This window comes from Artemia sp. Qi Xiang Cuo, chromosome 2, assembly GCF_049724085.1.
Source record: "Artemia sp. Qi Xiang Cuo chromosome 2, ASM4972408v1, whole genome shotgun sequence".
Classification (NCBI taxonomy): Eukaryota; Metazoa; Arthropoda; class Branchiopoda; order Anostraca; family Artemiidae; genus Artemia; species Artemia sp. Qi Xiang Cuo.
The window spans coordinates 41628385-41647038 of NC_142795.1; the positions used below are offsets into that span (position 1 = coordinate 41628385).

The 18654-nt window shown below is 36.3% G+C and overlaps 1 protein-coding gene across 1 annotated transcript in view; it reads right to left on the reverse strand.

Moving 5' to 3' along the window:
- LOC148955241 (tRNA (uracil-5-)-methyltransferase homolog B-like) overlaps positions 1–18654 on the reverse strand; it is a 31141-nt gene that overhangs the window by 1239 nt on the left and 11248 nt on the right. Inside the window, exons 5-7 of the mRNA XM_089108111.1 lie at positions 7991–8205; positions 4411–4553; positions 1096–1174 (exon numbers count right to left, since the gene is read on the reverse strand). Of these exons, the coding sequence (XP_088964237.1) occupies positions 1096–1174; positions 4411–4553; positions 7991–8205 (437 nt within the window). The remainder of the gene's footprint in view (positions 1–1095; positions 1175–4410; positions 4554–7990; positions 8206–18654) is intronic.

Consider the following 18654-nt stretch of genomic DNA (forward strand, 5'->3'; position numbering starts at 1 on the left):
GAATGAAAAAATAATGAAAACAAGTTCAAAATTACGGTTTCCCATCCTTAAAAATCCCTCTTCCCCTGATTAGACCAATTTCTTCGTCCTTTGAGGTATCCAGAAACGTATTATTTTATTATATACTAGAGAGAGCATGTATTTGGGCAAGCTCCTTGCACTCTTTCTTCCATGCCCCCAATAGGTGTAGGAAGCAGATAAACCGCTTATTTATTTGTACCTCTCTATTTCCACCAGACATGCCACGTAGCTATTTACCTGATCGAATATTGTAATGTTTTTTTTTTCTATTCAACGCCATTATTTAAACTGTAAGCAGCAGGGACGGAACAAGAATTGATATTTCATATATTGATTGATTGACGAGCAAAAGTATTGGCAAAGATGAAACGTTCAGAAGTTTTACGTGATTCTGTGTAACATCAGGTTAATTATGATGGTTGAAATCTTAAAATTAAAATTGTTGCCCTAAAGCATTCAATCGCTTTCTAAGACTAGCATATAACAGTTCAAGATGATCACGAGGCGACTTAGACTAGTTCAGTGCATTATCATTTGTCATCATAAGAAAAAGCCTGGAAGTCACAAGAAAGGAACAAAATTCCGATTTACCTGCAACCGTACAAGATTTCTCACCTTGTTCATTCCACACATTCCTGGCCCCGCCACTCAGTAGGATATGGTGAGAAGCGACTATGTTTTAAAACATTTTAACCATTAAGAAAATCCAAGAAAAAAACAGAATAAATCTGCCAGGCACGTACGCAGGAATTTGTTTCGGGGGGGGGGCAATTTGTTTCGGGAGGGGGGCCAAATCCTTCAAACCCATTATTCGGTGAGAAAATTCAGAAAATTATGGGAAAATGAAAAAATCGTGAGATTTCGGGGGGGGGGGGAATGTCTTTAACATAATCCCTTGAAATGATTCTGAAGTCATCATCAGTTACTTTCGAAAAATACTATTCTTTGCGCAAAGAAAAAAGTTAAATAGTTATTGTTTGTTTTTTATTAGTTAAGCAAGGAAAAGTAGATAGATTTTCGGTTGCAATTTTTTTTTTGTAACACAGAAAAAAAATGGTTTTTGAAAGTACTTACGTAAACCACTTCGCCCTGGATTGATTACAGCAATTATGTCATCATTTGGATTAATACTTTCCAAAGCCTCTGACATGACCTAAATACAAAAGAAAATATGCACAATCAGCTAATAAGTAAGACTTGAACAAAGAAGAACCATTTTTCATTCTTGAGTGGTGGGCATGTAACCTCACTGAAAAAAGGAAACCCATAATTTATGAGCCAAATGTACGCAAATAATGGGCAAATTGCCCATTATTCCCCAATTGCCCAAAGATTTACAGTCCTTTCCCTAGGGGGCGTGGGGATCATTTCATCCTCAGAGGCGTAGTTAATGGACCTTTCAGCTATTCTGAAACAAACGACTATTTTAAAACTTGGACTGGATGTCTTTAAGGAAGAAAGGGGCGTGTGAGAGAGTTTAGCAGCCTTGAATCTTCTTGGCCATTTCAAAAGGGCACCAGAACTTTTGATTTCCGTTCAAATGAGTCGTCTATCGAACTTCTAGACAATTAGTTTGATTCAATCACCCCTGAAAAAAAAACAACAAAAAAAACACACGCATCTGTGATCTTCCTTCTGGCAAAAAATACATAATTCCACATTTTTACAGAAGAAACTTGAAACCTGTACAGTAGGGTTTTCTGATATGCTAAATCTGATGGTATGATATTCCTTAAGATCACTTGACTTTTTGAAGGTATTTCCTTACTTTTCCGAAGATCAGGCAAATTTTCTCAGCCTCGTCGCGCGCTAGCGCTGCCTAATTAAAGAACGATGTGGGCACAATGTGTTTTTTTCTCCACCCGGGCACTTCGTATCGAAGGAGTTGTCGTATAAACTTCGAAAAGGGCTCATTCGATTGGAAATGGGAGTGGCTAGAGCCCTTTTTAATTGTCAAAAGTGATTGGAGGGCAACCAGCCCCCCCCCCCCCACGCCCATCATTCCCCCAAACATATCCAATCAAAATTTTGAGATAGCCATTTTGTTCAGCGTAGTTGATTTCCAGATAGAAAGTATGTTTTTGAGGAGAACACTCCCCCACAACCTACAGGGCATGGGTTTTAAGTTATGCCCTGGGGGCATATAAGGTTTTTATAGAAGGCGTTGTCGTAGAAACTTCAAAACAGGCTCATTCGATTGGAAATTCAAAGGGCTAGAACCCTATTTAATAATCGAAAGTGATTGGAGGACAACTAGCCCCCCCCACGCCCATCATTCCCCAAATACATCCAATCAAAATTTTGAGATAGCCATTTTGTTCAGCGTAGTTGATTTCCAGAACGAAATATGTTTTTTTCGAGGACAGTTCCCCACAACCCCCATGCCAAGGGGTTTAAGTTATGCCCTGGGGTCATATAAGGTTTCTATAGAAAGCGTTGTCGTAGAAACTTCATAACAGGGTCTTTTGATTGGGAATTCAAAGGACTAGTACTCTTTTTAATATTCTAAAATGATTGGAGGGCAACTAGCCCCCCCCCCCTCCGCCCATCATTGCCCCAAAAACATCCAATCAAAATTTTGAGACAGCCATTTTGTTCAACATAGATTCAAGTTCTAGAAATTAGATCAATGAGGATGACAACCTCCTCACAGCCCTCAGGGCGAGGGTTTTAAGTTATGCCCTGGGGGCATATGAAGATTTTGTAGAAAGCGTTGTCGTAGAAACTTGAAAAAGTGCTCATTTGATTAGAAATTGAAAGGGCTAGTGCCCTTTTTAATAGTCGAAAGTAATTGGAAGCCAACTAACACCCCTTCCACGCCCACCATTTCCCCAAACACATCCAATCAAAATTTTGAGATAGCAATTTTGTTCCACGCAGTTAAAGTTCAGGAAATTATACCTTTGAGCAGGACAATCCCCCCACAGTCTTCAGGGCAAGGGTTATAAGTTATGCCCTGTGGTTATAGAAGTTTTTATTGAAATCTTTGTCGTAAAAACTTGAAAAAGGGCTCATTTGACTGGAAATTGAAAAGTCTAGTGCCCTTTTTTATAGTCGAAAGTGATTTGAGGGCAACTAGCCCCCCTCTCTCGCCCATCTGTCCCCCAAGCATCTCCACCCAAATTTTTTAGATCGGTATTATGTTCAGCGTCGTTGGTTGTTAGAGAGAAATTATGTTTTTGTGGTGGACGATGTCCAACAATCGTTAAGACACGGATTGTTAGTTATGCTCTTGGGGTATATAAGGCATGTGATGAGTATGTCGTCGTAGCAACTTCAAAAATGACTCATTCGATTGGAAGGCCAGAACATAATTTGCACTTTGCTGAAAAAAATACAAATGAATGTGCATTGTCAGTTTAATATACATATACTTATATTTAGCAACAAAAATGTTAACGTTAGTATATTGATCCAAGATTAGAAAGTAAAAACATTTATATTTCATCCAGTTACGTACAAATTTTGATTTGTCATTGGGAAGGCATAGGAGCTTCGAGCAATAATTATTTTGATGCCTGCTCGTTTTGAGTTTGACTCGGTTATTTATCGCAATTTCTGCTCATTTTGGGTTTCATTTATTTATCGATGCTGATTTGTGGTAGTTTCAAGCTTGGTAGATTATTTGATTTTATTTTTGCTCATTTTTTGTTTAATGGAGTTTTTTACTTTTCTTTGAAAAACCTATTTTGTGAAAAAGTTTTTAAAATTAATTACAATAGAAAGCCAATTCTTTTGATGTATTAATTGCAGTCAAAATTTCTTTTTTTAGAGCTTCACTTTCTATTGGGCCGAGTCGTTCCTTATTTACTGTTCATTACCATGAACTATTATTTGAGACACTTTCGTTTGATATATTGTTGAAATAGGCAGGCGAAGCCTTTCCTTGTGCTTTCATTTCATTTTACTCGGCTTTTCTCTCAATTTCTTTTTCTAACAACTTTTTACATTAAGTTCACGTAAAACTAAAATGCCGTCACTGAAATCAGAAACAAAATATTTCAAAAGAAAAACAAATCAAACAGTTAGGATGTTAGTTCAAATTTAGAGTGAAAAAAAAATCGAGGAAAAGAATCAAATATGTCGAACACGACATAGCGACACTTGATAGTCTTTATCTTTTCACTCTAACTGTAGATAGTATCTAGTCCATACAATTTTTGGGATGTAATTCCCTGGCAATTTTCCCCTTCAACACAAATTAAAGCACTAATACAGTAAATAATATTGTAAGCAACTATAATAGTAAATAGTTATACCTCAAGAGATCCTAAATAATTATCAAAAATAAAATTCCAGATTTAAACTAATTTAAAGAATTTAAGGAAACAAAATATATTAACAATAGAATTTAGAATTTCACTATAAAAACTAAAAGCAGAAACTCACATTAGGGAGGTCCCCACAATGAAACTCAGCGTTGTCGATACTATTTAATTTCGCGTTAGCTTTAGCATCTTCTATCGCACCACCAAAAGCATCAATTCCTATTACTCGTTTCGCTGACCCCGCCAAAAGCAGTCCAATAGTACCTAGGATAGATATTAGTTAATGTCTTTGATAGTGATTGAATTTCCTCCATACAAAATTTCTTTTCTGGGGAATAGTAAAAGAGTCTTATTTTAGAAAGTTTTCACACTTTCATAACTATGGATTTAACCCCTTCATATTCTTTCCATGGATTCCTTTTGCCTGGGGAATATATTTAGTTTTGCTCGTCCATGATTCCCTAACCATTTTATTAGATGTGAGGAACTTCAGTCAACTTTATAAGCTTACGAGGCCTACACTTGACAATAATCTTGTATGGCTCGTTGGTATGAAAGTGCGAGTAAATTGAATAAACTTTTAGAGATTTTGCGAGTTCAGGGTGCTACAATAGGTTTGAAAATTAATGTTAAGAAGACTAAGTCACTAATGCTAGGAATAAGTGAAGATGAAAAGGTGACGTTGGGTAACGAAAAGATCGATCAAGTGGATAGCCTTGCTAGTACCTTGCTAGTATTATTATTAAAGACGGTGGGTTCCTTTAAGATGTTAAAAAAAAAAGAATAGCCAAGGCTCAGGGTGTCTTTTCACAGTTGAAAAAGCTTTGGAAGAATTGGAAGACAAGTATGCGAGCCAAGATTAACATATTGGAAGCTACAATGATGAGAGTGGTCAAATATGGTTCTGAAGCTTTGGCATTCCGAGAAACGGAGGAAGATTTGCTATGTTTTCCAGAGAAATCGCTTACGGGTTGTTTTGCGTACCCGACTGACTGACCATATTTCAAACAGTAGCCAGTACGAAAAGTGTGGTTCAATCCCGATTTCTAGGGATATAGTCAGTAAAAGGTAAAGATGAGTAGGGCACGTTCTGAGGATGAAGGATGACAGATTGCCAAATATTGTACTTTTTGGCCCACCGTCTAGGACCAAACGGAAAGCATGTGGTCCAAGGTTGGGTTGGGAGGATGTCGTAAAGAGATTTAAGGGAAATGGGAACTTTCTGGGAGGGTTTAAAGAGGGAGGCTTTGAATAGATTGAGACGGAGGAGGAGCGTGCGTAGCTCTATTGGCCTCAGGTGGCTTGGCGCTGCGGAGAGTGTTAGTAGTAGTAGTAATAGCTGAGACAAAAAAATGGACCTTTGGTCCCTAAAATCCAACTGCCCCTCCCACCACCAACTTCTCATCAAAGAGGTCCCACTATACAATTTCAGAGTAAAGGCAGGCATGTTGTATCTTATTTAAATCAAAATTTGCAAAGATTTTCAATTTGCATGATTTGAGGCATAAAATGCCTCCATAGTAGGCAAATTACAGCTTGTTTGAAGTGGACTCATACACACGTATTTTGTTTATATGATTGGAGGCACAAACTAGTCCTGTGATCCTTCCAGCAAAGCCGACAACCATTTTTTCAGTGTAAAGGTACGCATACTTTTTTTTTATCTATTATTGGTTCGAAATTTATGGGCAAATACCTTGGATCTTGAGAATGGGACTTGGGAATGAGGACTTTTTAAGGCGTGCTCAATTCTTCAAATTTGTAACAGGAGTGCTCAGATCCGCTTGAAACTTATAGGGCAAGTTATTTTAGACCAAAGGGACAAAATGGATGGATTTTCAAAGGCATTTACCGCTTCTGAGCTCTTTCTCCCTTCCGCACCAGAATGTATGTATTCACCTCAAATTTAGTTGGCTCCTATGCTAATAAAGTAATTTTAAAAGTTGTGGCTTATACAGCCCAGTTGCTAGCGGGCTTCACAGTTACATTTCTAGGGGATCACGGAGGATTTGTAAGCAAAAATTAAAAAAAAGATTATTTTTAAGGGAGAAGGATTATATATTTGCTCTACCTTTTGTTCGTTTTTAATCCATTTTCGGGTAGAGAAATTTATCAAAAAGTCAGTGCTCGTGCAACGACTTTAAACAATAATGCAATGCAATTCCGTAAATTTTACATTTTTAATAAAGCATATATGTGCCAATCACTCAGTAACACATTTAATCAAATTTCTCTCACTATAAATTAGATGGAAAACATAATAATATTTGTTATGTCTGGAGGCAAAGTAATGTAACGTTTAGAAAGAAATTTTACGCTATACTGTCGTAACGGTAAAGTAGCGCTGGCTTGCATATGCTGCAACTTTTGAATTTTTTTTTTTTATGTTTTGGGTCAAAGTAACACACCATTAACTTGTGGGCACGGTGTATTTTAAAACTAACAACACTCATTGCTGCCAGAAAATAGATTTCAAAGAAGGTTTTACGGATATGTAGGATATTTTGGGAAAGAGTTTAACATTTTTTTTTGTGGGGGGGGGGGAAGAAGCTAGTGAGGGATTCTTCTTTGGCGAAACCATTTTAAAAGTCATTTAGGGATTGGAAACTGCAATAGCCCCAGTCTTATTATACTTTGGTCTTTCAAAGCCATATTATCAATTGCTTCATGTCTGTCCTAATCAATATTGGTCATGATGTTGATCCAGCCAGTAGAGTATAGACCTAGAGAGTGTGAGCACTGATTCAGTGGTTACAGCTGCATTCCCATGAGGAGACCCTGGTTTATTTAGGTCTCGTTTCAGCGGTTAGAAAATTACCAGCCCTCTGGATCATAACCCCATACATGTTTCGGAGACGAAATTTCTTCATAAGATAAGTAGCAACCATCGACCATTGTTGTTACCTTAGCAAAATTAATTGGAAATCCTCAAAAGATTTTGCAGCTACCTTGCAACACTAAAATACTAGAGTGACTTTTGATCCAAAATAGAGAATGAATCGCAAGTTAATTTTCTTATTATGAAATTTAGTGAAAGTTGAGTTTCGAATTGGAAGAACGTATACAGTACTCTACCTGATAGACACAGTAAGCAAAGTACTTCCTATCCCGTGACATGTTTTAACCTGGTAACCTTGCTCAAGCTTTGTGGGAGGGTCACTAACCGAGACGGATTAAAAAACATGTGAATTAAAAAAAAAACCTGCCTGATTTTAAGATTAAGGGGAGGGGAGGCTAGCAGGCGTATGAATTTTTGGAGTATTCAAAAAGAAGATCTATGCTTGTATTCAAAAGTCTTAAAAAATTTTCCTCTCATGGGTAATTGCGTCGAGACCGTCGTCTTGGAGGTGGCTCTTTTGATTGTTTATTACGAGAGTTTAGTACCTTTCATTGTTGTAAGTCCACCAAGCTTTACAGTCAGCCCTTTCAACCTCCAACCACGTGTATGTAGCAACTTTCAGTGCGATAAGTATAAAGAAACAAGCAGAAATAAAGCAACCAAAGGGAACATTGTCAAAGAATCTGCAAGATAACACCCTACCAAACACACAGGTGATTTTTTAATCAGTTTTTATTTATTAATTGTCTTAATTACTCGAAAAGGATGGGCCAGAAATGGCCCTGGGGGATTTTATCTTGATCCCAAGACATTTACTATTGAACTTAAACAACTTTACTTAAAATTATTAGGGATTTCTTACCAGTTCCGCAGCAAATGTCCAGAACGGTGGTGGCTCTACACAGTCCAGAAACTTCTTTGACAGTTTCATACAATACTTCAGATGAATATTTATTCTGCGGAAAAGAAGCATCTGGAGAAATTCGAAATTTCAAATCATTTATTGTTTCGTAGAGATAAGGTTCACCGAAAAGTAGCTCAAATGGAGCTTGTTCTCTTGTACATTTCGTATGACGACTAAAAAGAAGATGGTACGATTACACCTGGACGTCGAGCATCATTTTAATCATCGTGTAATCCGACTTCGCTTTTGCTTGTAACACCTAAACTCTAGATTTTAAACATTTTCACATGTATTTTAAAGATGCAAAGTTAAAATTTGGGTGACAATGAAGAATCTTTTCTCGTTTTGAGAAGGTGGGTGTCAGTGATGCCAGGTGCCTGACTTTAGATAGCGCACCAAGGGAAGCGAAAATGCACCATCGGCGCATTTTCGCTATAGATTTTTTGGGTGGAGTTCAAAATTCAGGGTAAATCTTGCAAGGATGAGTGCAAAAAAAAAGAAAACAAACAAAAAAAAACAGAAATTCAGAGACAACGTTACCAGATAGTGCGAATTTTGCTTTTCAGAATACTAGAACTCAAAATTGGTAGGATTCAGTCTTCATTGACAGATTTCGGCTCCATATTCCGAAACCTGAAACAGTGAAGCATTCTTGACTGATTACATGCGCTATTGTAGTCGAAATTTTCTGTTCTCAGTCTCTGACTTGACAAGAAAGATATTTTCCTTAGTTCTCTAGTATGTCAGAGAATTAAATAAAAAAGGCAATTAAAGAAGATCTAACAAAAAAAAAAAAAAAATACTTGCTAATATCTAAGGTAGTATTTTACATTAATTTCTGGCTAATATGCTGAATTATTCCTTATCAACAATAGAAATTGTGTTTAAAGAACTAAAAAAAAAAATAGGTACTCAGTATGCTGGTCTGGTAATATAGATAAGTTATACAAAAACGTGGACGTTAAAGTCGCATTTGATAAAGATAACTAATAGATAGGATTTTCTAATGTAGAACTAAAGAGAAGCATGATCCTTGACGGTCACATCTCTCTAAAATGTCATTTAGGTAAGTGACTCCAAAGTTTACTTCTTTATACAAAGTTTTTATGACATTGCAATTCTAAGCTTCAAAAAGATGTGAATTCTTAAACTTATTTATAAGAATAAAATGTTTCGTAGCTTTCAAAATATATTAGAACGACCAAGTCAAAGATAAGAAATTAGACTGGCCGTTATTAATGCAATTATCTATAAAATTGCAGGCTAAAGACACTGTTCTGAGATTTTGTCATGAAACAGAAGCCAGAGACATACATATGAGACAAAACTGTGCTTGGCAAGGTCCTTCAACAGTTCCGATTGTTATTTTATTTGTGTTTTAATGGACTTTGAATTAGTTTCGTACATTTTTTAATCATATATTGTATCTACCTTCGACTAATATTCAACATCATTTTCGAAGTTAAACAGCAAACCCTCCATCTATATCGCCCTAAATTTCCTCAAGAGTTTCATTTTCATTGTCATTGGGTGGTTTTTTGATGTCATACATGTCAATGGTAAATCTATTCAGCATAGCAGGTGCAGGAACAAAGTCCCTGCAGCACTTTCCCTGGAAATTTAGCCTAAGTCGGAAGGCCACAGTAGAGTTAAGCATTTTAAGGTGCATCCTGTTTCAAATTTTGTACTTGACATGATTCATAACAGAAAACACTCTCTCGACGAGGGGGTTGCTGATGGGTAAGCTTAAGACAGAAAGAGCTGCTTGAGCTATGTCGAACAAAGGTCAGCTTTTCCCACTCTTTTCTGTATTTTTTTTTTATCGAAATTTGACCACTTTCCCATTTGGTTTTTCACGCTAAGGTTAATGTACGCTTTGATAATTTAAAATTTAGGTCGTCATGAAGCCTGGAATTGCGATATGAGGATCCTTACAGGGTTCTGAAAATTCCACTTGTTTTTATAGACAGATTCCTGAATCTGTCAGTAGAAATTGTCAGTAAACACTAGAATTTAAAATTTTGAGTTTTGTCATTGTTAATGTAAAGGCAAAATGCGCCCACTTTGCGCCGAATTGTTTTGACATGCGTGAAATCCGCGCAATGCGCCAATTTGAAAAATTCAATGTGCAACCAACTCAAAAAAGCGCCAAATGGCGCAAATGCATTTAGATTATTGAATTAGTCTTCCAAATTACTCAACACTGTACGGTCCAACTATTGGCCGTATTTGAGACTAGATAATGGACAAGAAGAATAAGTTCTGATGTTAGACAATTTTCATACAGTGTAATCTAACTGAAAATGAAAAAAAGAAAGAAAATACAGTGGCGTCAATTCATGAAAACTAGAGGGAGTAAATGTATTTTTTCAAATCAAGGGGGTTTGCAATTTTTTTAATTTTATCGACGAAAATGCCAAAAAAGGCATATTCCAATGCAAATACCAATTTTTTTTCAAAAACTATGGCGGACCCCCCCCCCCCCCCAATGGACACCAATAGAAAAAAAAGGAAATTTATATTGGAAGTAAAAAAAATAAAGTGCTGCAACAACAGACGACTTTTGAAGATCTATCATTTAGTTTGGTTGTTGAAACATGATCTCAGTGGTAAATTATAAAAATGATATAATAAAATACTCTTTCGTCATATGATCGTAAAATATTCTCATTTAAATATTTTGATATCATTAAATAGATACAGCTTCAATTTAGTGAGAGATTACCGGCACCATTTTGTCTATACTGCAATTCAATAAAACTTAAGATTATCTTTAGCTAAGATCCGGTTTATTGTAGTAACGGCTATTTCTTTGAATTCTAGAATTGGAGAATTTAAGTAGATGTAGCCCTTTTTTCTTTTCTAACATTTTAAAAGTAAAAATTTCCAACAATAATGAAAGTGAACACTTTTCAATAAACTTATGAACAAAGATATCAAATCCTTTAATTTGTTTTATTGCACTCAGTGACGAGGAAGAATCATCATACATGTTTCACCATGGTACTTGCAATTGCTTACCGGCCTTAAAAACAATAACTTAAGATAAGGGACACATAGTTCTAAAATTTAATTGCCTTCTTCTCAAGAGTTTCTTTTCAAGAACTGATGCACTTTAATAGTGATCGGTCTATATACCAGTCAACCTATACAGTTGCAGAGCTCAACGGTGGAAGAACCGTGGGTCACATACCCTCCCAAGATGATTTAAAAATTATTGGGAATTGTTGAAATTTAAGTTATTTCCCTTGGGCTGAACAAAATTAACTTCTTATGCAAGGGTACGAGGTAAAAAAATGCATATGAGTTGCTCATTAATTATCGAAAAATAGAAACTTTTCAAAATAACCCTAGTAGGGTCGTTTCGGAAAGTTTCTATAGGGTTATATAGGGCTATAGGGTTACCCCATGGCCCAAATCGTTGCTGTTACGTATAAAGGTCGTCTCTGCAATTTTTGTGCTTCTGAGACAACTAAAAAAAAACTATCTTCTAATCTGTTTTCAAAGGGAGGGTCAGCAGAGCAATGCACATATGGATCAAAGGAATCAGAGAATCAACGTGTGATTGAGCATAAACTAATCTGCTGATCCTACCCTTAAAAAATGCTTTTTTCTGACAAATGGTTTCTTGTTTTTCTGGTTATTTTTTTTGTAGATATTCCCTTCATGTCTAGATTTTTATAGATTTTTTTATTATTATTAAAAGTTGTAAACTATTTACTCCTCCATATATTTATTTCCCTTTTGTCTGGTTTACCCGAGAAAGAAAAACTTTCGCACTTACTAAAAAAAAAAAGATTTAACAAAGTTGTGTATATTTAAAAGCTACCCTTTACGCTACTATGCCTTAACTATTGAAATCCCTAAAATTATGACTAGCAGCAAATGGATAGTAACCGTAGAAATACAAAGAACCTCATTTTATTTTAATTGAAGAAGGAGACCGTAACTGTAAAACGATTACACAGAAATGCTACGAAGTACGGTATTTTGTTTATGTAAGTACTAGTAGCGAAGTCTGTTTGACGGCAGGCATAATACAGAAAAATCAAACCGTAGCTCAAACCGTAGCTCAAAACCGTAAAACCGTAAAAACCGTATATATGTATATATATATATATGTATATATATAAACCGTATCAAATCAAACCGTAAAAAGGGACTGATAAAACATAAATTGCACCTAATACGAAAAGGTCAAGATAACCAAGCAAATCCTTTGGCAAACCAAATAAAATGGAAAATCAAAGAGGCACAAGCAAATTACTATGAAAACGAAGTTGACCATCTTTTGGAGTCCAAGCCTTCGCAGTTCTTCAGTAAAGTAAAAAGTCTGAATGGCAAAAGTTCTCAACCAGTTGACTTCATGAAGGAAGAGCCTCTAGAGAAAACTGCGAATGGTTTAAATGCCCATTTTGCTTCAATTGTGCAGTCTTACCCCCCTCTTCCACCTGAGGATCGTCCAGTAAATTTAACTACTCCTTCAGATGATAATTTAATTGCGGATATTTCATCGGCAATTATAATCCGTAAACTCTCTTCGTTAAAAAGAACTTCCATTGTCCCTTTTGAAATTCCAGTTGCTCTCATTAAAGCATTTGCTAAAGAATTATCATTTCCTATTCAGATAATTTTCAATAATATAACAAAAACAGGATATTTTCCAAAGAAATGGAAGAAAGGGTTTATTACCCCCATTCCAGAGAAAGGAGCAGCTAATGATTTCTCTGGTGTCCGACCGATTACAGTTACGTCAGTTTTTAGCAGAGTATACGAAAGCTTTGTTGCCGCATAGCTGAAAAAATATCTTTTGAAAGTAACTGATCGAAAGCAATTTGGTAACATCCCTAAGTGTTCGACAGTTCATTACTTCGTTAATTTAATTGATTTTGTTTTAAAACACCTGGATGAACATGGAAAAAGGATAAATTTAATTGCATTTGATTTCAGAAAAGCATTTGACCTTGTTGATCACAAAATCCTTTTAGAAAAAATGGCGGAAAAAAATATACCCAGGTTCATTATTAAAATCATCAAGAGCTTCTTAACAAATAGAGAGCAAACTGTGAACTATAAAGACCAATTTTCCACTTCTCTGTCAGTTTTTTTGTGGAATTCCACAAGGAACTGTGATCGGGCCGCTGGGCTTCCTCCTCATGATAAATGACATTGCTGCTAAGCTGGAGGACAGATGGAAATACCTTGACGACTTGTCCTTAACGGAAGTCGTATCTGAGGATTCGAAGAGCAATGCTGCTGGTTTCATCGACCAAGTTACCTCAGAGGCGGCTGAACTAAACATGGTCGTGAATAAAGACAAATGCTTGGTCACGACATTTTCTTTTCTTCGGAATACTCAACCGTCTTTCGAACCTCCTATCGCTTCTGAGCTAACAATTCATACAACAACTTTACTTAGTATGGTGATTTCTTCTGACCTCTCATGGCGGGAGAATACAAAGACAATTGTAAAAAAAAGCTAATGGCGCAATCCAAATGCTAAAAACACTGACAAAATTTCAAGTTCCTAAGCACAAGCTGAAATTAAAATTTTGAACTTTCATCCAGCCCTTAGTTGAATGTGCTTGTCCGGTTTAACACTTTGCCCTTACCCAGGATGAAACTGATAAAATAGAACGAGTTCAGAAGAGATCACTGCAAATCAATTATGGTAGTTCCCCTCTACCTTAATCCTTTTACCTAAAAAAATTTAAACTTGAATCCCTTTCTTCCCACCAAGAAAAATTATGCCAAAGATTTGGCTCCTCCCTCCTCCAACATCCCATCTCCCGATAATTCCTTCCCCCACCTTTTATCTCAGTCAGATCTCATCCCCCCAGGGAAGTAGCTGAGATGGTTCCGCTGATCCCGGTTCACTATAACACCATGAACTACAGTAAAAGCTTTGTGAAATAATACAATGATCTCTAGTGTTTTTATTCTTTAGTTTATTTTATCCTGACGAAGTTTTATCAGACAATTTTATTCTTCATCTCAAATGTTTTTATCCTTTAGTTTATTTATCATGACGAAGTTTTATCAGACAACTTTATTTTGCTAATTATGACTAAGAGACATCATATTTGGGCTTTGCCCATGAGAGTGATGTCTTGTTTTTGAATTAAATGAATTTGAATTAGATAATTATATATATATATATATATATATATATATATATATATATATATATATATATATATATATATATATATATATATATATATATATATAGTACCGGGAGCCCGGGTGGCTTCGCCATTGGGTACCGGAACTCTGCACTTTTCTATACATGGATTCTCACTGTCGCTTGTCTTTTAAACGCAGACAACCTTAAATTAGAAGTAGTGTCCTAGTAAAATTAAGTTTTTTTTTATTGGACTTTTAAATTTTGCCTCGGGTTGTCTTTTGTCATTATGAAAGACATATCACCGAACCTTTGCTTCTTTTAATTGTTCAGGCGGTGGGACAAAAACTTCTTTTTCTTCCAACAATTCATCTAGTCCAGGTTTTTGATTTTCAAAGGTATGGTAGGCATTGATGACCACGTTTGCTTCTTTTAATTGTTCAGGTGGTGGGACAAAAACTTCTTCTTTTGCCTCGGCTTGTCTTTTGTCATTATGAAAGACGTATTGCCGAACCTTTGTTTTATTTTAATTGTCCAGGAGGCGGGGCAAAAAACTCTTTTTCTTCCAACGATTTATCTAGGCCAAGTTTTTCGTTTTCAAAGGAATAGTAGGCAATGATGACCTTAACCATGTCAAGATTCAAAATCAAATCATCTTACCTATCATTTTAAATTTGGTTCGTTCGTTATACCTCGGCTCATCTTTTGTCATTATGAAATACATGTCGCCGAACCTTTGTTTTTTTTACAAAGGTATGGTAGGCATTGATGACCTTATCCATGTCAAAATCCCAAATCCAATCGTTATTGCTATCATTCTCAATTTCCACACGTTTTGATTCTCACTGTCCAGGTTGATTTTCATTGACTAGCTCACATGTTCGGTGTCGCATGTATTCTAACTACGTCTGTTTTTGCTCTTCATTTTCATTTTGACATGCCACCGCTGTTCTTCTAACCACGTATGTATTTGCTCTTCATTTTTATTTTTGACTCATTCACATGCTCGGCGTCGCATGTCTTTTAACCACGTGTGTTCTTTGCTTTTCATTTTTGACACGCCGCCACTTTTCTTCTGACTGCGTGTATCTTCGCTCTTCATTTTCATTTTTGACTCGCTCACTTGCTCAGTGTCGCAAATCTTCTTACCACGTGTGTCTTTGCTCTTCATTTTCACTTTTTGACACGCTCTAATTGTCGTTTTTGCATATCTTCTAACCGGCCGAGTCTTTTCTCTTAATTTCATTTTTTACACGTTTTTGGATTTTGATCACTTCAGCGAATTTAGAATGGCCTTTACTTTAGCTACCCGTATTAGTGTTGTCGCAAATGGTGGTCCAGGTTGTCGATTTTCACACATTATCACGTTTGATAGTTCAGGTGTTGGTTCCAAAGAATCATCATTTATAGTAACTGCAACTGAAAATTTTCGTTTTTTGGGGCCTTCCTACAGACATTATATTATATAAATAACTGATGTGTTGGCAACTCAACTTTCTTATTTACGCTATGCATAGCATCATATAAGAAAATGCTTAAATGATGTCATAAAAAATGCTTATATGATGTACTAACATAGTACATGACGACATTTGCAGAAACCAAAATTAAGGCTCTTAACGAATTTTATCAGACTTCTGACCTATCTAGATCGTGTTTTATTCGAAAATATCCCAAGATACCAATATTCCCGAAAAAATATGGAGCCGTTTTCAAGAAAAATACATAAATATACACATAAATATACAGTTATTCCTCGTTTATAAAGATTAATAAAAAAAAATTTCCTAAAAAAAATATTTTAAAATCAATTTTATTGCATTTTTCGGAATATCCTCTGCAGATAAAAATACCGGTTAAATTACAAACTCAAAACGACAAGAAACTAATATTAAAAAATAAATGAACTCCAAAACGAGCAGAAGTTAATTAAGCAATCATAGCAAATATTAAAGAATAAATGAAACCCAAAACGAACAGAAATTAAATAAACAATCATAGCAAAAAACAGCTTTGCGACTAATTTATCTCTTGCAAATACCCGTTTGACGGGTTTCTATTAGTACTTCTTTGTACAGTCTTTAGCGGTGGGTACTACATAATTCATAAGTACCGAAAATAATTATTACATTTATTTTCTTAAGTAAAGCTTGTTCTTTCCAATCGGATTTTTTTTTTTTTTTTTTTTTTTTTTTTTTTTTTTTTTTTTTTTGTAAGCAGTTCATGGCTAGACTATATGTTATCGTAATTACCCCGTTAACAGTGAAGTTTGCAATGTAGCCCTCCGAAGGAAAGGTTTGCCCACATCTGATCTAGGATTCAGGACGCTGGGATGTTTTCTTGATACCTTTAATTGACCGTACCACAGAGAACAGGAGAAAACCGTCATGAGTCCCCTATTTATAACACATTTTCCGTTTAGACATACATTTTGCTGGTTTTTGGCTCTATTCGAAGGATAGCTGTCCCCCTTCCTTCCAGGTATGTGGAGGGAGGTGATATGAATGGACTGGGCTAGGTATGTCTAGCATTTTATCATCTCTACCGGTCGTGTTTCTTCTGGTGCAGATTGCTGACATTTAAGATATGTTTTGCTGCTTTTAATTAGCCCTCATTTTATCCCTGCAAGTATTACATTTTTAGGAGGAAATTTGCCAGTTTTAAAACACTAATTGGGCTGGTCTTTAAATTTGGGACATGCTGCTTACAAAGATGTCTGGCACATTTTAAAGCATTGACAACAATGAATGGATTGAAAAAATAGCTCCAATAAGGGGGTTTAGACCATTTCACTTGCTGAAACAAAGGGATCACGACTGTTTGGAATTGACCTTAATAGGAATTTGTGTACCAAAGCAATTTTGCCTCTATCACGGAGTATGTTTTTTAACCGTATATTTAGATAATTATAATAAATTTCCTATGTGTTCTTCCCTTACATAATCCCTTCCCATAAGTTATAAGCCCCCTTTAATAAGTTATACCCCAGGGGATAACTTACAACGCCTACTACTGGGCCCTGGTGGGCTGTGTTGACAACGGAGTTTTTGGTTATCAGAACTTTGAACTATTTTAACAAATAGTCTATCTCAAAATTAGTATCTGATGCATTTAGGGCGTGGAGGAGGGAGAGGGGCTAGTTGCCCTTTATTCTCTTTTGACTCTTTAAAAGTGAACAAGAACTTTCAATTTTCAATCAAATGAGCCCTCTCTAAAGTATACACGAGCATCCCTTCCATAAGAAGTAATATGAAGGATTCGGAGAATCCTTAAATTACAACCCTTGCCCTGAGGGCTTTGGGGGAGTTGTAATCCTCAAAGACCTAATTTCCAGAACTTAAAACTACGTTTAATAAAATGGCTGTCTTAAAATTTTGATTAGATGTGTTTGGGGAAAAGGTGGGCGTGAGAGGGGGGTTAGTTGCCCTCAAATCACTTTCGACTATTACAAAGGGCACTAGCCTTTTGAATTTCCAATTGAATGTGCCTGTTTTGAAGTTTCTACGACAACACCTTCCATAAAAACCTTATATGCCCCCAGGCCATAACTTAAAACCCTTGCCCTGAGAGTTGTGGGGGAGTGTCCTCCTCAAAAATATTACAAAGGGCACTAGCCCTTTGAATTTCCAATTGAATGTGCCTGTTTTGAGGTTTCTACGACAACACCTTCCATAAAAACCTTATATGCCCCCAGGACATAACTTAAAACCCTTGCCCTGAGGGTTGTGGGGGATTGTCCTCCTCAAAAACATATTTTCTATCAGAAAATCAATTACGCTGAACAAAATGGCTATCTCAAAATTTTCATTGGAAGTGTTTGGGAGAAGGCTGGGGGTGGGGGGGGGCTAGGTGCCCTCCAATCACTTTCGACTATTAAAAAGGGCACTATCCCTTTTAATTTCCAATCGAATGAGCCTTTTTTGAAGTTTCTACGAGAACGCCTTCTATAAAAACCTTATATGCCCCCGGGGCATAACTTACAACCCTTGCCCAGAGGGCTGTGGGGGAGTATCCTCCTCAAAAATATATTTTTTATCTTCAAATCAACTATACTGAATGAAGTGGCTATTTCAAAATGTTGATTGGATGTGCTTGGGGAAATGATGGGCGTGGGGGGGGGGCTAGTTGCACTCCAGTCACTTTCGACTATTAAAAAGGGCGCTACCCCTTTAATTTCGAATCGAATAAGCCTGTTTTGAAGTTTCTACGACAACGCCTTCTATAAAAACCTTATATGCCCCCAGGGCATAACTTAAAACCCTTGCCCTGAGGGTTGTGGGGGAGTTTCCTCCTCAAAAATATATTTTCTATCTGGAAATCAACTATGCTGAACAAAATGGCTATCTGAAAATTTTTATTGGATGTGTTTGGGGAAATGATGGGCGTGGGGGGGGGGGGGGGATTCTAGTTACACTCCAATCACTTTCGACTATTAAATAGGGCACTAGCTCTTTACTTTTCAATCGAATGAGCCTGTTTTGAAGTTTCTACGAGAACC